A 19047-nucleotide genomic window follows, 5' to 3' on the forward strand; every position below is an offset into this window, starting at 1 on the left:
TACCTTTAACCCATAAATAATTTAATAATTGAGATTTTTCACATATTGCATATCATTTCAACGAATAAAGTCAAACAGCTTAATTATGAAAATCAAAGCAGTTATAGCAAAAACACATAACTTAGCAGGATGGTTACAACCTTTTTAATAACCTTTAAAGTTCATCTCAAGAATAGTTCTAACATGGATACAAATTGTAAATACTTTATTTTGGTGCGAGTCCTAGATTATCCATGACAAATTTAATAGCTCTCATTGGGTTTTCTATTTCATGTATGCTATCTCTATTCAATATCCAATCAGGACGAATTCGGCGTTTTTTGGCTGGTGTAGAAAGTGGTAATGTGCTGTTGAAGGTTCTAGAAGCAGCTATTTTTGCTTTCACTAAATTTCTTCCCTCTTCTAATTTATGTTTTCTAGCTGTTAAAGCATACATGCTTTTAATTTTATCTGTATAATTTCTGTTTGATACTATACCCTGTAATAAAAGAAAGATTTATATAAGAAGAGTGACATCTAGCCCACATTTCGTGACAATGAACAAAAGGTTTTGAAGTGACAGACTATGTCAAGTCAAACCTTAATACTTTATATATGCTACCAGCAGAGAAAATGACATGTAATGACATGATAAAATATCATGGGAATGTGAAATATGACAGCCTTTTTGGGTTCTGCTATCCCACAATATGTTATTATTTTAAAAGAAACAGGTCCTATATGACACGCTAGGATTGGTTGAAAATAAAGTCATGTGAACAGGACTGAAGTAGAAAACTTGTTAGATTACAAAGGAGACAAAATAATCGGAGAAAAAAAACGAAATCTCATCTTAATAAGATTGATGGCAAACAGACATATAGCAGTGTATCTGTATACTAACCTGTTTTCTATGATGATCTAAAGCCAATATTCCAATTAATGTTGCTGTTTTAGTAAATATATTGCCTTTTTCTCTAAAGATGGTCATTAATTCTAATAGATTAGAAATAGAATCTTCTACATCATAAACATAATCTATTGTCTTCTCATACTGAAATATAGTAAACAACAACTATATATCAAAAGAGTTCAAGGGGGAAGGGGCGAGGTGAATCTTTACCCTGGTTGAGAAACACTGGCATAGATTAGTCTATTATTCAGATTTAATTTTGAATGCAAGTCCAAAATCCCAATAGAATTTCAGCTCTTCTACAATGAGTATTATGGGGGTGGAGAGAAAGGGTATGCTCACTATTCAAAACCACCTGGTGTCATTCATCGACTTGGTTTGTCAGTTTCAGGAATCTACTTGTTTTATTAAATAACTATTTTTTAAACTGTTCAAGTTCAACATGATACTATATCTACCTACAGTTTATGCAATTGGTTATAACTGGTCGAGGTATTATTCCTGACCTTGACCCAAACAGATAAGCGATACAGACTTATTACACAGATAACGGTAATCTCCTACTGTTATCAGTTGTAATTGATTTTCTAATCTTCAAGTACATCTTATCATGTAATTTGAAACTTATCCCCTTACACAAAGTGTTTCAAGTTATTAATCACATCAAGAAAGTAACATGGTTTAGCAGCCCAGAATTTAATAAGATGCAAAGAATATCTTGTATATCACATTGTATATCTATTGGACCCACAGTTTTAGTGTTTGGACAGATGTTTTTTCCAATGCTACTAAATAGTCCCCAACCCCAGTCCATATCTAATTGACTAACCTTAGCCAGATTAAGTAATATACTAATAGAATATTTGATGACTTCCATATGAGGCAGACTTCGATTACAACTTTTCATTAATGTAAATATAACACTGATAGCATTCACTTCTACCATTCTCTCACAGCATCGTGGTGATAATCTTGTTGCTACCTCTTAAATATATATAATGCATCGTAAATTCAAAGCAAATGGAGTGTTTTGTTGTTCTGGGATAAAGCTGAACAGTTTTTCTATATACTGTTTAAAATTCAGTACAAATTATTACATAACAAGTGAGATATATAATAAAAAACACACAGAAATATATCATCTAATGATGTCATCTAGTAACAAAGTAGGTAACATACAACACAATTTACACGTGTCATCATCAGATGCCGTTAATGTTCTAAAATTCATTCAAATCTTATTAGTAACACCTGATGAGATGACTGAAAATCAATTTTGATTAGTCTCAATAACAATGTTAAATAACAGTCATACAGGGTTAATCAGTAGAATCCGTAACAATTTTTGTTAACATCATTATCATAATTAAAGTCTAGCATAAGCATGTCAATATTATTAAATCATTGCATATATACATGTCATATAATATGATAAACAATTTCTAATTAAATGTTTGGAAAAAAAGTAAACACTATCATAAATTTGGACTTTTTTAAATTACTTGCTGATTAACTTACCTAAATGCATCACAGCTTCTAATACATAAGACATTTGTTTATATCTCAATAAATAATCCAAAGCAGAAGTTGTTCGATTTCCTAATTTGTTTTCTTCACAAGCAGATTCATTGGCTTTGTTAATTCTTCGTCTTATTTCAGCTAATTTTTTTGTATGAGTTTTTTTCCGCAGAACATAACCTTTCCAAACAGCCTGAAATAGATAGTTGTATAATCGTAATTAGATATACCTGTCACACTTGCTATCATATATTTGATCGGTTTCAAAGTTTCAAAACCACTGTGAAATAATTTAAACAATGACAATAATAATGACTACTTTTCAATTAATTTGTACGTAAACTTATGGCTTGATTTAAAAAATCTCAATTTATGGACTTGTTTGGGGAGATATATAATTTATAATATATGTTTTCTATATCTATATTTATCTCTGAATTATAATCATGATGCTAAAACAAATATTATCTGTAATCGAGGGCTTCTGTTATCAATTGCCAATATTTCAGGAAATGTTCTAACAAATAATGATCAAATAATGTATAGCATACAGACCGATCGCTACAGATTAGATAACAAAATAACAAGCATCTTTTATGAGAACAATTTGTCGATAATAATATTTACCTGTATTTTACAAATAAGACGATGTTGTTTTTCAAGTCTATGTTTTACCAACCATAGTTTAACAGCTTTTTGTAAAACAATAGCAGAATTATGACGTTGATGTAACCAATAACGTATGTTATTCTGCAAGTTACAAACTAAGCTACGTAATGTTAAAAATTGTCTTCTCTCTTTTCTTGCTCTGAACTTTCGCTATAATTAGAATGATTTAAATATTTGCAACATAAATGCCAAAAGTAAGTAGCCTACAAAGGGTGATTTTCAAATTGGTTTCAGTGTTGGAGAACTCTACACACCATGTAAGGTGTACTCACACTGTTGTCAACACTAGGTGTCTATGAACAGTGTTTATAGCCCAAAACACCAGCTGAGTCAGCACTAGATATCAACACCAACACCGCCAGACATCAATAGATGTTATTACAAACTTTGAAATCACTCAAAGCCAATGTATGAAGTTTAGTTGTCATTGTTTTTGATCAGACCCTGGATATTATTGTTAAATTTACATTCATCTACTATTTCATTCTCAACTGAATTGGAAGATCAAAACATTTCTTTAAGCCAATTCAAGTTTCATTATCTTGTACAAAAACTGTAATCGCTACATCATCCTCGTGTGCTAAACTAGAAATATTCAGGCTACTGGTAAATCAAGGACAATAACTCAACCAACCCTAATGAAAAAAACCTTATTCACAGCATTACCAATTTCACCAAAATCAAGCAAATAAGATCAGGTTTCTATACAGTATAGATATGAAGTATTGTTTTACCTGTATATAGATAATAGAAGGTAGATATTGTTGTGCTCGTTTTAATATTATATGTTTAAGATATAATCTCTGTATAACTATAGCTGATAGATGATATTTAACATTAACACTAAACTTCACCACAAAATCTCTTCTTTTCTCTACTTCAGCCTATAAATATAACCAAATCATTGAGGTAACAAATAATCTAATAAAAGGTAGAAGCTTACAATCGAAATAGAATAGTATTGAAAAATAATATAAAGCCTTGAAGCATATTTGGGCTCTATAATGAAAACACCAAAATGATACAATTGCGTCTCTTGGTGAAAGTTTTTCTGGCTTGTTGGGACATGAAACATCAACCCCTATGAGAATGGCAGACATGTTAGAAGGCATAAAAAGAATGATCTACATTACAAAACAACTGAAAGTTTCAAGAACTGGAATTGTCATCATGGAATTTGTATTATTTGGTAGATTTACTTGAAAAAATTTTAAAAAGTTACCTTCTCTTTAAGATGTATGATATGATTTCTATATGCTGACTGTATGGTACAAGCTGCTCTGTGTTGAACTAATAAATTATGGTATTGTTTCCTAATTAAATATGTTCTTATTCTTGCTTGTATAACAGTAACACAATTTATAGTCTCTTTATAAACTTTTCTTTGATGATATGATCGCACAACACTTTGAATTTTAATTGCAGCTTCATGCTTTCTTTCAGTCTTTAACCGAACACATTTTCTGAATGTATTTTGAATGAGGAGAGCAGACTTGTGTCTCTTCTGAATAGCACATCTGAGTCTTTTTACCAATAAATATGTTCTGACATTTCTTTGGATTGTAACAATAGCACTAAGAATTTGATGGGAATGTTTCTGAGATAAATATCTTCTAACACATGATTGCACACAAATAATTTTTCGTCTGTTTTCACAATATGTCTGTCTCTGTCTCACACATCGATACCAAGATTGAATTTTAATGGCAGCAGATAACTGTTGTATTGTTTGTATTAATCGACACGAACGATACCATTTCTGAATTTGGAGGACAGCTAGTTTCTTTTGAAGATATTCAGCTCTAGTTTGCATAGTCAATCTATTTGACCTATAAATGTTTTGCAAAACAATGGCTGCCGCTTTCAATTTCAGGAAATGAAGTCTGGCAAGGTATCCTCTTACATTTGACTGTATCAGAATACATTTCAGGTTTTCATCTTTGATTTTCTTACGTGTTAAAAAACCTCTAACCATAGCCTGAATAGTAATTATAGCACCATAAGTCATTAAATATCTTTTGCGTGCTTTCTTAGCTTTTAATGCAGCTCTCCATCTATTCTGAATAATCACAACAGAGTAATAGATATTTTGATAAAGTTTTCTAGTTTTGTATGCTCTGTATACACTTTGGATACAAATGGCAGATGCTTGTTTTTTTCTGTACTGTTTCTGTAACAAATAAGTTCTAACACTAGCTTGAATCTTGACAGCAGCCATGTTTTGTTTCTTCATCTTGTTGTCATGGTATTGTCTCCAAAATTGTTGTATTAACGAAGCAGATTTCTCTTTCTTAGACTGTATTTCCACTGCAAGTTTTTTCTCCCTATAATTTCTATAATACATCTGAATTGTTGAAGCAGCTTTTCGTTGTGTCTTGAACAGTTGAATAGCTAGTATGGTTCTCCACCAGGACTGTATAGTTATAGCAGAAGATCTTTGCTGTACATAACATTGTCTGATTATCTTTGCTTTATACACAGATTGTAAACATACTGCAGCCTTCCGTGTTTGAAGAAACTCACTTCTGCAATTTTTTGCCAGAGAATTATTTTTAAATGTTTTTTGACAAGCAATAGCTGACCTCTTTATTCTCCAGAATTGTTGATAGGCCATATACCCTCTCCATGCTGATTGTATTTTCACTGCTGCATTCATTTTGTGTGAATAAGATTTACGAGCTACATATCCTCTGTATACAGATTGAATCTTTAAAATGGCTGCTTTCTTACAAGCTAAATTGGACATTTCTTGTTTCATTTCTATGTTTCTTCTAATTAGTCTTTGGAGATTTACTATGGCCTTTTTGTCATGACAGTACTTTCTGTAAGAACTGATACATCTCCACCATGTTTGAATTCTTATGATTGTTATCAATGTTCTTTGGTAAATCATTCTTTGTTGGTAACCATGGTAGCAAGACTGGAGTCTAATGGCTGCTTTTTTCATACATACAAATGATAGTCGCTGACATTTAGCAATTCTGTTATTTCTATAAATTCTTTGAATCTGGCAAACAACTGATTTTAGTCGCTGATATTCATGTTGATTGGTCCATCTTCGAAAGACAGTTTGAATTGTGATTGCTGCTTTTCTTTGTTTTAAATATGATCTTCTTATAACATATCCTCTAAATACCGTCTGGATAACAAGAGTACAATGTTTCTGATGAAGATAATGATTTCTGGTGGTTTTTGTTATTTGACTGCTCTTATATAATCTTTGAAGGAAAATGACAGTAGAATGGACTTTCTGAAACGATTTCCGTGCCATGTATCCACGGAATGCTGACTGGATCATAGTTGCTGAACTTTTTCTCAGGTGTGTGCTTCTCTTCTCCATGTAAAGTCTAAAACATTTCTGTATCAGAATGGCTGAAGATTTCTGCTTCTGAAAATGACCTTGACATTGTTTGGTTATTCTACTGTTTCTATAGCAAGTCTGCAGAGTCCTGGTTGCCTGGCAAATTTTTTGAAATCTTTGCTTTGCTATATAAGTTCTGTATGTAGCCTGAATTTTAGTAGCAGAAGTATTCATCTTGTGAAGTTGTTTCCGTGTGATATGACCTCTATAATAAGACTGTAGTTTGACACAAGATGTTTTCTTTAATTGAAATTCTGATTGAACTTGTTTCATGAGTTGGAAGGCTCGGATTCTGACTTGAATGACCTCGATAGCTTTCTTCATTCTTACAAAGTCTTTTCTACATCTCACCATTTTAACATAGCTTTGAATCTTTACAGCTGACAGTTTTTGTTTTCGGAAAGTTTTTACTGCCATATAGGTTTTAAAAGCTGTCTGTATTGAAATGACTGCAGTGTTATATGTTTCATATTCTTTCACTCTCGACATCTTCACAGCACGGTACCTTCGCTGGATAAGTACTGCTGCTTGTCGTTTAGTTTGAAAGGTGTTAACTGCTATGTGTCGTCTGATCAAACTTTGAATCTTTACTACAGCACATTTCATGCTGTTGAAATTTCTTTGTTGTGAAAAGAATCTCCACTGGCTTTGTATCTTAACTGCAGCATTTCTCTGAATTTTTACTTCTTCCTGTGTGCGTTTCTGTTGTAAATAGGATCTGAAATGATGGGACAAAACTATGGCGGCAGCTTTCTGTCGCAAAAACTTGTTGCTAGCTATTTTCATTTTTAATAAAGATTGTAATTTAATTGCTGCTTGGTTCTGTATATGTATATGTTTTCTACACAAGAAACCTCGTACAATAGCTTGTATTTTTGTAGCAGCATCATTCTGTTTCTGTAAAGTTAGTTTTTGCTGCTCAGAATACCAATGTTGTAATAAAATACAAGCCTCCTCTTCCTTTTGTTTTTCAGCTTTCATCAAACACTCATATTTATATTTTCGGTAATATCTTTGAATAAAGATGGCTGCATATTTCATTGCAAGGAATTTAGTTTGTTTTCTATGACGACGATAGTTGGCTTGTATTTTAATGATGTATTGAAGTTGACGGTGATAGACAAGTCTTTGAAGAAAACCTCGGACATATTTCTGAATAATAACAGCTGACCTGACTGTTACTCCTTCCTTCTCTTTTAAAAAACATTTGATCTTTCTTTGGATAGTGATACACGATGATTTTATGGACAGAAATCTCTGCCTATATTCAAGAGTTTGTTTATAACCATGGTAAAATGACTGAATAGTTTTGACTGCTTTCTGTTGTCTCTGTATCTGTTTACGAACCATATAACCTCTAAATAAAGATTGTACTTTAACAGCAGCTGTCTTCATACGCAGATATCTTTTACGTTGAACATTACTCTGAAGAGCTCTCTGGAAAAATAAGAAAAATATTCATGAACATTTCATTTGCTGTAATCATTGATGATAGATGAAACAGACATGAAAATCAAAATTATGAATTTATGAAGTCGTCGGCCAATTTCTTGTCTTATCTTGTGAAGCATTGTTGCAACTGACTCTCCTGAATATCCCTATTTGAAAATATGTAGCCACAATCTACAATATTATCTAGAACTAACCTGTATGGTATGTGCTGCCTTTGACATCTTATAATTCAATTTCAACTTTCTTAATATAGCTGTTCTTTTCCTTGCTTTATACCCTCTCCATAATGCTTGTAACTTAATAGCCGTACATGTCTGTATCTCCTCAAGTCTTCTATTTCTATATTCTCTATAAGCAATCTGGATCACTCTAGCTGCATTATTCAATTTCTTAAAAAAGAACATCAGAGAATCGTGACTAAGGAGCAAAAAGTTGTCATTTTTCTTACATGAAAGAGTTGTTGTTACAGTCTGTTGAAATCTCCCACCCATCCATAAACAAAAGCTCAAGACACCTAAGAGATTCATCACAACTTGAAAACAAGATCACCCCTGTTTTGTTCACTTTTGGCAACATTAATAACAGGTAAGGCATAAATCTGTCATCTTTTAGTCTAAATGACATTGAAAAAATATAAATGATTTAATAATTCAGGGCACAGCTTAAGATGGAATGGCAGACCTGTTGAAAATTCCACTTGTTCGATTACCTGTTGATGTTGAACAGCATGTCGTAGCCAGTATTTTCTCCACGCTATCTGTATAACTCTAGCAGCTCTTGACTCAGCACGTATATCTAATAATCTACCACATAAATGTGAAACATAAGTCATCACAATCTTCTCATCTGGTATGGTATTAGACATATCAGCTGCTTTTAACATGAGAGGTATACCACCTAATCCAGATACCTAGTAATAGATAAACACATAATATTCACGAAATAACCTTGACCTTCTGGAACACCTAATGTTCCCCAACGCTGATCATTTTCTGATTTGAAAGTTTGTGATGTTTTATTTACAAACCTACCTTTTCATATAATAATTTGAAATTTTCTCTTTCACTAATCAGCAACTGTTCAAACATTTCTGGATTTTCCAAATCTGTAATACAATTTTGAAAAATTCATAATTTCAATGGGTATATCATTTATATATATTTAAAATCATTCAGGGATGCTGGTCAGTCTTGTTGTCCCATGACAATATAGTTTATTGATGAATCACATTAAAGTTGTGAGTTCTGACAGTCTGGTGACATTCAATTGGGGAGCACTGAAAATCAAAGATCAGGGGGCACAAATTATCTTTGGGACCATTTTCTCAATAAATCATAAGATTCTTTTATTCTTTTGAATTTTAAGAAAAAATTATCCCTGAAATGAATTTTTGTTGTAAATCCAGATGCCCCAAACGACTTGTCTATAAATATAACGAGAATATTACCAGATTGAGGTGTTTGACTCCAATCAAAACTAGCATCCTCATCAAATTCTTCCTCTTCTTTTTTCTCCATTGCTTCCATATAAGAAGCAGTAGTTTGGGTGTTAATAAGATTAGCTGGTAATAAGGCAGGATAATAATGATGTATTAAATAACATAACGCTCTACCATCAGAGAATGATACAGTAAAATTCTCAACCTACAATAATACAATGACAGCCAATTCATCAGATATTAAATAGCTTTAACAATAGGCCTTTATTTTGTAGCACATAAACATTCTGCAACTAATAATTACATGTATCTATGACAACTCAATAAAAGATGTACAGGTTTTTTAAACTCAGTTGCAGAATGACATAAGGTTTTGTTTAAAGTGATTTCATTGTGTCTTTAATGTCTTTTGAACTCAACCCTAGTTAAAATTAAATTTCTTGAACTTAAAAGATTCTTGATTTTAAGAACTGCCTGTCAAATCTTACCTTTATACCATAATGTAAACAAACTAATCTACACCATTTTAATAATAATGTTAGTCTTTCATTCTTTAATACATCAGTTTCACCTGAATCTCTTCTAGCTACAAAATATATTTTATGAATGGATTAAAAAATACAATAGGCAATACTACAATCTCAAATACAATTTCAAGGGGGCAAAATGCGTCCTAATACAATTCAGAAAGATCACCTTGATTATCAGCTGATGATTTGAGTAATTTCTGCATGCTAACTTTAACACGTAATGTTTTTTCTAAAATAACTATTTCAGCTTTCAGTTGCTCAATATCAATTAAAACATCCACCTACAAAAAAAAAGTAATTCTAATTCAGCTTATGTCAAATAAAAAATTTCACCCAATAGAGCTTTGGTTTCCAACATTTAGTATTAGTTACCCTTTAAGAATATATGTCAACACCTCAAACGATTCTGTGAAGCTCATATTAGACAATTTGTTATATGTATTGTTGTAGGAGTAATTGAAACTCCAGGGTGTTGGTATCAGACAGGCCAAACACATTAACACTAAATTAGTATACCTACCTGAAAATGGAATATAATGTGCCACAATAAATTCAATGTTTTTTCTCTATGACCATCTACAATATCTCTGGCATTTAATTTCATATCTGAAACAATTCATAGAAGATAATTACTATTACAATTCAGCATTATCAGAGATGGAATAAAAAAAAAATCCAGTTTATTAGGCAAAAATGAGAGTGGAGTTTTACATCCTACTTTTCTAAAACTGATCAAGCTAATGAAGAATGGCAATGTCATGCAGTGTGCATTGAGGGAAATTTTCCCAGGACAGTGGCATAAGCCTAATCTTTTTTGAAAATTTGACTATTGGACAGTTTTTTAACATGTAGTCTGTTGCACTCAAGGTCTTGGTCGTCATGGGCCTTTTATTTAATCCACGTTACCTAGTTGAGAAACGTCTAATCCTCTTTCAGCTAGAACTTTAAACACCACTTCTACATTATGTATTTTCTGTAATCTACTGATGGCTGGTGATCGTAATGATGACATTAATGTCCAGTTATTAGTTAAATATTCCATTACACGCCTAGAATAGAACATTATTATCTCCTTTTGTTATAAACTTCGTCTTGAAATAAGTTCTGTATACTATCTTATGTACATGTTTCTTTTCGACTAGATTTCATTTTGTAATTTTTTGTTTAGTGATTACAAAGACAGGGCGTGCATGGTTTACAATGAAAGAGATTTTCCCAGATTTATTGGATTTAGTATTTTATATTCAGAATTAAACAGTAGTTTATTACAGTACTTCAAAAAGCATCATTTACTTGAGAGAAAAAATTGTAAAATAGACAATTTGAAAAAAGACAAAAGTATAGATTGAACTTCTGAAATAGGATAAAAACATGAAAAAAATGACATATGCATCTTGCCAAATTTGAGATAAACTGTTATACACTCTGATTGAAATTTTCAACCTACGTTAATCTCAAGCCGTCGCGTAAATCTACACCTAAAGCTGATACTGCATAATCAAACTCATCTAATGGTGTTTGTATATGACTAACTATATAGCCTAGATAGCCTAAATGTTTAGTTATATCTCCTTCTCCGGACAGGAAATCTCTAGAAAACTGTACCAATAGATTCTTACTAGCCTGTAAACATACAAAATAATTACATACCAGTAAAAAATACACAATTTTCCCATTATAAATCTTGAAAACATTTACTCAGTATCAGAATTAGCTGCTTTGCACATCTATTTGCTTAGCATCTATCTTTTTTTTTTACTCACACAGTAATCTATTGTTGGTTTCTGCACATTATCTTAATATAAAGTTAAATAGTCATCTTTAAGCACAAATTTCTGACATCTCTCATCACTTTATACAGATTCCACAGATTAATACAAACCTTTATATCAGCATTCTTACAGATTAATACAAACCTTTATATCAGCATTCTTACAGATTTATACAAACCTTTATATCAGCATTCTTACAGATTAATACAAACCTTTATATCAGCATTCTTACAGATTAATACAAACCTTTATATCAGCATTCTTACAGAATAATACAAACCTTTATATCAGCATTCTTACAGATTAATACAAACCTTTATATCAGCATTCTTACAGAATAATACAAACCTTTATATCAGCATTCTTACAGATTAATACAAACCTTTATATCAGCATTCTTACAGAATAATACAAACCTTTATATCAGCATTCTTACAGACTAATACAAACCTTTATATCAGCATTCTTACAGACTAATACAAACCTTTATATCAGCATTCTTACAGACTAATACAAACCTTTATATCAGCATTCTTACAGAATAATACAAACCTTTATATCAGCATTCTTACAGAATAATACAAACCTTTATATCAGCATTCTTACAGAATAAACAAGGATCATGATCTATAAGACGAGATTGTTTAGCTTTATCTAAGAAATATACCAGTAATAAAAACTTCTTTAGTGTATGAGATGAGGAAGCTTCAGCATAACCTGAAATAGAAACAACCATAATTAATATTATTAGGAGTTGAGGGATAAATTTATCTACATATTTGCTTATCATTTTTACCAACAATGTCATTTAATAATTAGACGCTGATCTCAATTGTCTTCTTGGTGTGTAGACGCAATTGATCATGTGATAAACTGAGTACAATGACAAAGTCATTCAGGCGTGATTAATTGTGTTTACACACCAATAATGCTATCAACTCTTAACTTTACATTTAGATACTTCTATTAATACAATTTCAACTACAGTTTATTTAAAAATAAACGCCACTTTACGTAACTGGTTCATTGAAGTCATAAAAAAATTTAAATATATAGTAATAACACTGTACATCTAATTTCTATTCTGAAAAGCTTATAAATAAATATTTTACAGTTCATGTCCTATTATTGAACATTAAACACACACAATGCATTATTTTATCTGTATATTGTACAGTAATCACCTACCATCTCTGTATAAATGAGGAACTGAAGCATGTGCATATTCTGCTGCTATATCAGGATTACTGAGTAAACGATACAATATAAATCTTGATAAACCAATCACATCATTATTAGATTGTAATAATATCATTTCACCAAAAATTGTCTACAATAAAAACATAATAATACTTTACAGTTCTATACATTATTTTTCCTATAGATTATGGATCATGGATCTACCTTCAACCAAATTCTTTAACACAATTTTGTGTTTAATAATTTTAAAAGATCTTACAAAACCTACCTCCAGACCAATTCTTAACCACAGTGGATTATAACATAGTAACATATCTAATATACTCTGTTTAATTCCTGAAAAACAATTCAAATTATTTCAAATGACTTAGTTGTTGATTGATAGTTTCTGAACTAAGTTGATTAGGTCGTGATTCTTTTATTGGTTGGCAGGTAAAATCTGGAGAATGAGTCTTCTTTCCTAATTATTAGTCCAGTCAACTCAGCTGTAAATGGGTATGGATAATTCGGAAAGACCAATGCAAAGACTTAAAAAGTTTGGCAAAGGCCCAGCTGGTTGAAAGGCTCCTCGTGAACCTTAGTTGTTACCCTCATAATAAATAGTTGTTTATTACTTTCAATAAAAAAATAACTTACCTAGATCAGCATGTAGCATTCTATCTTTTCTAACAGCAAGTCTTCTACTTTCTACCTCTATTTCAACTTTTCGTATAACATGTATGACTGATTCCGATTGGTACAACTGACATGAAGCTCGCCTCAATCTATTCATTCTACGTCTAGCAGTATACGCTCTAATTGATAAAACTTCTTTAGTTGGTGCTAACCTGGTATTACCACTTCCCTTCATACCATCAACAAATATAGACCCAGCATCAACTAGAGAAAGTGGAGAAAATATGTCTTATGTACATCAAACAAACAGATAAAAATAAGAGTTATTACCTCAAATATCAAAGATTGTATTATACCATAGAAATAGGCTCATAGTTCATTATTAGCATTATCTTTATATCATTTATGAAAGGTTACCTTTTGTCTTTTCCACATTATTATTATATTCTTCAGGTGGTGTCAATATAAAATTTAACCAATGTGAAAATCCACGTTCTTGTTTTTCAAGCCATCTTTCATCATAGTACATATTTCTAGCAGCAAAGGGCATGGGATGTTTGGGTACTGCTGTTTTGGGTTTCTTAATCAACATTAACTTAGTCTGAGACAATCCTTTCACTGGTCCTCTTGGCTTTTTAGTACTTGAAGGTACACTAGTAGAGAGGGCTGAAATAAATCAAGGTTTAAATGATTATCCTTGGACTTAATACAGAAAGTCCTTATCCATATCACTTCAATTTGGAGACACATCTGATGAGATCCTCAAGACAAGGACTCAAACAGCCCATTGTCCTAAAGGGTTGAACATTCATTTTCAATATATCATTTTCCAATGCATTGGATGCATGTTGACACAGTTTCAACCAAAGGCAAAATCAATTATTTTACTCACATTTTTTGATAACTGGTGCTGTAGATGTCTTTGGTTGTTTGGTTGTTGATTTATCTAAATTGGTTGATGATTTTAAATTCTCTCTAGGCGTGTTTCTATTATTGGTAGATCTTGTTAAACTGGCTACTGGTTCAAATTTCTTCTCAGCTGACATTTTAGAAACAACAGGGTTGACAGAACGTCGACGATCAGTGGTAGCTTTACTAACAGTGTCTAATCTTTCTCTAGAAGTTGAAGGAGCTAAAGATTGACGTCGTGATGGAGGTGGTTTACTCACAGTACCTGAGTTGAAGGGTTTAGTCTTTTTTACTGATGTAGGAACTGGAGGTTTAGTTTTAGTTTTACTACTAGTTGGTGATAATGTGACACTAAAAACATCAGGTGTTATAGACCTATTACCAGTACTGTTGTTTATATTGAACTCTTTTTTACCTCCACTACTGCTTCCTGATGGCTTGCGTTCTCTTACTGACTGTCTACTGCTTCCACTCCTTGAAGGCTTTTTGGGAGAAACAACTTTTTGAGAAGACTTCTGTCTTTCTGATGATTTCAATGATCGAACACTTGTTTCACTCTCTATTGAAATATCTGAAATATCTTTGGATAGATCCTCTAAACTCTTTAAGGACATTGTGGATTCATTTGGGATTGACAACTGGTCAACAACTGGTGGAATGTTTTCTTGATTTTCAATCTTTTCATTTATGCTATCTGGTTTTTCTTTTTCCTCAGAGACTGGCTCCAACACATCATCTAAAGGTGGGAAGAGTCGTTTTGGACTAACTGAAGAGAGATCAACAAATTTTGGAGATGCAACTAAATGAGTTGATCTTCTGGACATATCAGGATTAGGAGATGTTGGTAGTTTACTTGGAGAACCAAGAAGAACTGGAGAAACTGGTGCTTGGGTGAATAATGATTTGGTAGGATCCTCAACTTTCAGCAGACTAGGACTTTTCTTCATTTCTATCACCATACATGTATCATTGTTCTCTCCATTCGACTCTCTACCAGTTGGTGTACATTCAAATACATTATTATCAAGAACTCTCTGAGTTGCATGAAGAAGGGCATCAGAGGGCCGTTGTTTGGTAACTGTTAATGTTGTTCTTCTAGTGGATATTTCACTAGGACTGGAAGGAAGAACTGATGGGGAACCAAATTCGTCAATAAAAGGTGATGTTCTCTGAGGAGTAATTGTACTCTCTCTATCCTCAAATAGGTTTTTACCGATCACTTTCCCATGAACTTGAGATGGTTTGTCTTTAGTAACAGTTCTTGCTAATGGTGAGGTATCTTTTTTAGGGGAATTTGAGTCAAAAAGACGCTTGCCATGAGTTCTCTTTGTATCCTGCAAGTTTGGAGAAGGTTTATCTTTAGTAACAGTACCAGTAAATATCTGATATACTTGCTGTGTTTCAGTTTGTATTGTTACTTCTTCTACAACTTCTTTAGTTCTGGTCATAGCTACAGAGTCAAAAGTGATCACTTCTTCTTTTTCTTCTCTAGATTTACCCTGTTTAGATACAGGGGTCTGACCAACTTTATTCGACCCTAACAATTTTCTTCTCTTTGGTTTATCCTCTTTATTAATACTTTCTGTTTTTTTACAACTTTTCGTCAATTCTTCCTTCTTGACAGAGGCTCTGTTCTTCTTTAAAGATACCAAGAAAGTTGTTCTCCTTGGACTTTGATAATCAACCTGTTTTTTAACTATTTTCTCTGTTTTCTTCACTTGCTTCTGTTTTAGAAATGTTGTCCTTCTGTCTTCTGCACCTTTACCAACTGTAGGATTGGACAAGTTGACCACTGGTGCTTTACTGGATGAAATTTTCTGAATACATTTCTTTTGGGTATGTGACAGTAACTTGTCAAAAGATTGTTCATGGAGACTTGTTTGGACATTCTTCAGTTGTTCAACAATCAAGTTGTGAGGAATGGCATCTTGTAAAACTTTAGATGGACTGGGGACTTCACCTTTCAAGCTACTGTCTCCATGAGAATTGTTCATATCTTCTAGAAAGGAGTTTGGACTAACCGTCTGATTTTCATGGATACAGGCAAACACTGGATGCTGCTTAATAGGCACCTTGACACTATCTGGATTCAGAGAATCGTTTAAAAATGTCTCTGGTGACAGGAATTTTTTCTCTGTGCTTTTAATTATTTCTGGTGCTGATTTTGTTTTTGGACACTTCAGAGGGGAATTTTCCTTATTTTCATTCTCTGTACTTTTATTTCTTGATGAATTTCTGGAGTTTTGACCCTTTCTATTTTTAGGTGTATCTATTAATGTATCTTTATCAGAGAGTCTGCTGCTCTTATCCTCTAATTCTGCGATTCTTTTACTGATTACACTGGTATCATCTACATCTCTTAAAGCTGAGAACTGAGTATCAGAATAACATGAATCAGCAACTACACAAGATCCATCAACCTCAGATGTTTTCAATATTGGACTGAATGTTGGTGAACAGCCTAGTTCTGGTACTCTATCACCATTATTAGTATAACCAATAGATGATACTGATATAGCAGTAGATTCTAATGGAGGTGGGGTATTTTCACCAGAATGTTTATCAAGTAATTCATATTTCTCACCAACTACTGGGTGTTGTTTAACATTACTCAGCCTTGGTTTCTCGGCATCCAGTGGACTATAATTATCTCTAATACAAGCCAGGCCTGGGGTACTTATTATAGAAAATGGCTTCTTTACTTTAATACCCAACAATCCTTTCTTCTGAAAGAAAAAGTGCAAATTATCAGAATCATTTTTTTCTTTACACAAATTTCGAAAAGCTACCATATAAAATTGCATTAAGCTTGAAATTAGAAATGGGTTTTGATCTTGTAAAAGATATCATAGCATGCTTTAAAGATTAAAGAATTACAATCTAACAGTTCATGTAAGCTTATATACCAACTAATACCTACACCACGTTTTGTTACTTTTTTCTGTTTAATTTCTTCTGCATTACCAAATACATAGGCTTGAAGTCTGTAGACACCATCTACTTTAAATAATACCATTTCTCTACAGCTGCTAGCTTCATCAGGTGCCCAGGTTATCGATAGTGTCTTATAATCATCAGGGTCCACAGTAAATTTGGTTGAATCAATGGAGAAATTCTTCTTATAGGGAAATCTTTCAACTATCACTTCTTGTTCATATTCATGTGGATTACGCACAATCAATATTCTAGACTTAGCTTTACCCACTTTTATATTACCAAATCCTATTCTAGGAGCACTGGTAAAGTGGGTCAATATCAAGGTTTCAACTTCTTCATCACTTTTACGTCTGGCAGCACCAGATGAACGTCTTTTCTTTTTTTCAAGAGCAATTTCTAATTTGGTAGGTGGAGGGGTTTCAAACCATGATCTTCTCATCTTTTTCTTTTGTGATGGTGTTCCCATCCCATCACCATTTAGTATTGATGTTGACAGGGAATCATTTAATTCTTCATTGGTTGTCATCTTCAAAATCTATGATCTTTCTACATAACAATCTGAAACAAGCAACATAATTGTTAGAAAGGCCTTAAAAAAGCGGCTAATATGTGATTTATGATCTTGTATCCTCCAACTTAATTCCTCTTAAAAAAAATCATCTCTATCTTATAAATGAATGAGCACAAAGTCTTCAGGGAACTACACCTAGGTTATCTATTTAATATGCTACTTGTTATATAACATTGGCAAATACTTAAACTACAGGTATATATAGTGAGATGAAATTTACCCATGCAGTCGAGTACTACATAACTTTCACCAAGGCCGTTTGTGTCAGTAATTTGTCAGCACTTAGTACAAGATTTATAGTCAAGTAAAACTTTACTCAATCTATAAAGAGATCAGACAGTGATTGTTACTATAGGACAGGCTTTCGCACTCATTCGGCAGAGATTCACTGGTGTTCAAGGTTTGAAATAATTAGAAATACTACCTTGCCTAGACAGTCACAGAGAGTAACAGTGGGTAACATGGCAAGGATAGAAGTAAAAGTCAAGTATAGATGTAAACTGTAGGTGTAGAGTATTTGACTATTTTTTTGTCTAAACATTGACCTCAGTCAAAACAAATTTCGATTTCAAAGCGATGAGTACTCCTGTTAACAAGAAATAGACTAGATTCTATCATTATTAGTGATCAGTAAATATTGAAGATGATAATATTATATTCTTAATCTTATCCTCTTACATGCAGTCATAGGCTACACATAAAAAATTTACTTTACATTTTACATGCGAGACATTAGATCTAAATCTCACATATATCATCAAAAAAATATATATATTACCTAAGAAATAACTAGTCAATCTAGCTAAATAAGCAGCGATATTTCATATGCAATAGATCATCATATTTGTGCAAATATTACCAAAAACGCCACAAAGCTCGAGGTAGACTTCCAATCTTCACGCAGTGGCATCCATCTTTTCGAATTTCGTACTTCTCCAAAAATTGACCAATAAAGATAAAGCTTACAATTAAATGAACCAATCAAAAGCAATTTCTTTAAATGGATTATTTTGTCACATGACACTTATCACATGATCGGGAAAATGGCTGATGCGAAAGTAATATTATGGTAACAAAACAAGATATGAAACAATTGAATAAATCTAGCCTTGAGGCTTTTGATTAAATTGATATGATTCCATTTTAATATATTGGTATTTGGAAATAAGGCTAAGAGATAAAG

The 19047-nt window shown here is 32.4% G+C and overlaps 1 protein-coding gene across 1 annotated transcript; it reads right to left on the bottom strand.

Annotated features, from left to right (window-relative positions):
* Positions 1 to 205: 205 nt before the first annotated feature.
* Positions 206 to 17819, bottom strand: LOTGIDRAFT_232956 (hypothetical protein; the record flags this gene model as incomplete). Its single annotated transcript, XM_009058315.1, has 24 exons — positions 206 to 478; positions 884 to 1033; positions 1722 to 1876; positions 2411 to 2603; positions 3038 to 3229; positions 3814 to 3963; positions 4302 to 5604; positions 5662 to 7877; positions 8087 to 8281; positions 8602 to 8802; positions 8924 to 8997; positions 9340 to 9535; positions 9819 to 9916; positions 10027 to 10141; positions 10381 to 10466; positions 10767 to 10909; positions 11308 to 11483; positions 12219 to 12349; positions 12821 to 12962; positions 13101 to 13168; positions 13469 to 13711; positions 13865 to 14113; positions 14340 to 17082; positions 17277 to 17819. The coding sequence occupies 24 exons, from the start codon at positions 17817 to 17819 to the stop codon at positions 206 to 208; spliced, it is 10035 nt and encodes a 3344-aa protein (XP_009056563.1).
* Positions 17820 to 19047: the final 1228 nt, after the last annotated feature.

This window comes from Lottia gigantea (genome assembly GCF_000327385.1).
Source record: "Lottia gigantea unplaced genomic scaffold LOTGIsca_33, whole genome shotgun sequence".
In the NCBI taxonomy this organism is placed as follows: domain Eukaryota; kingdom Metazoa; phylum Mollusca; class Gastropoda; family Lottiidae; genus Lottia; species Lottia gigantea.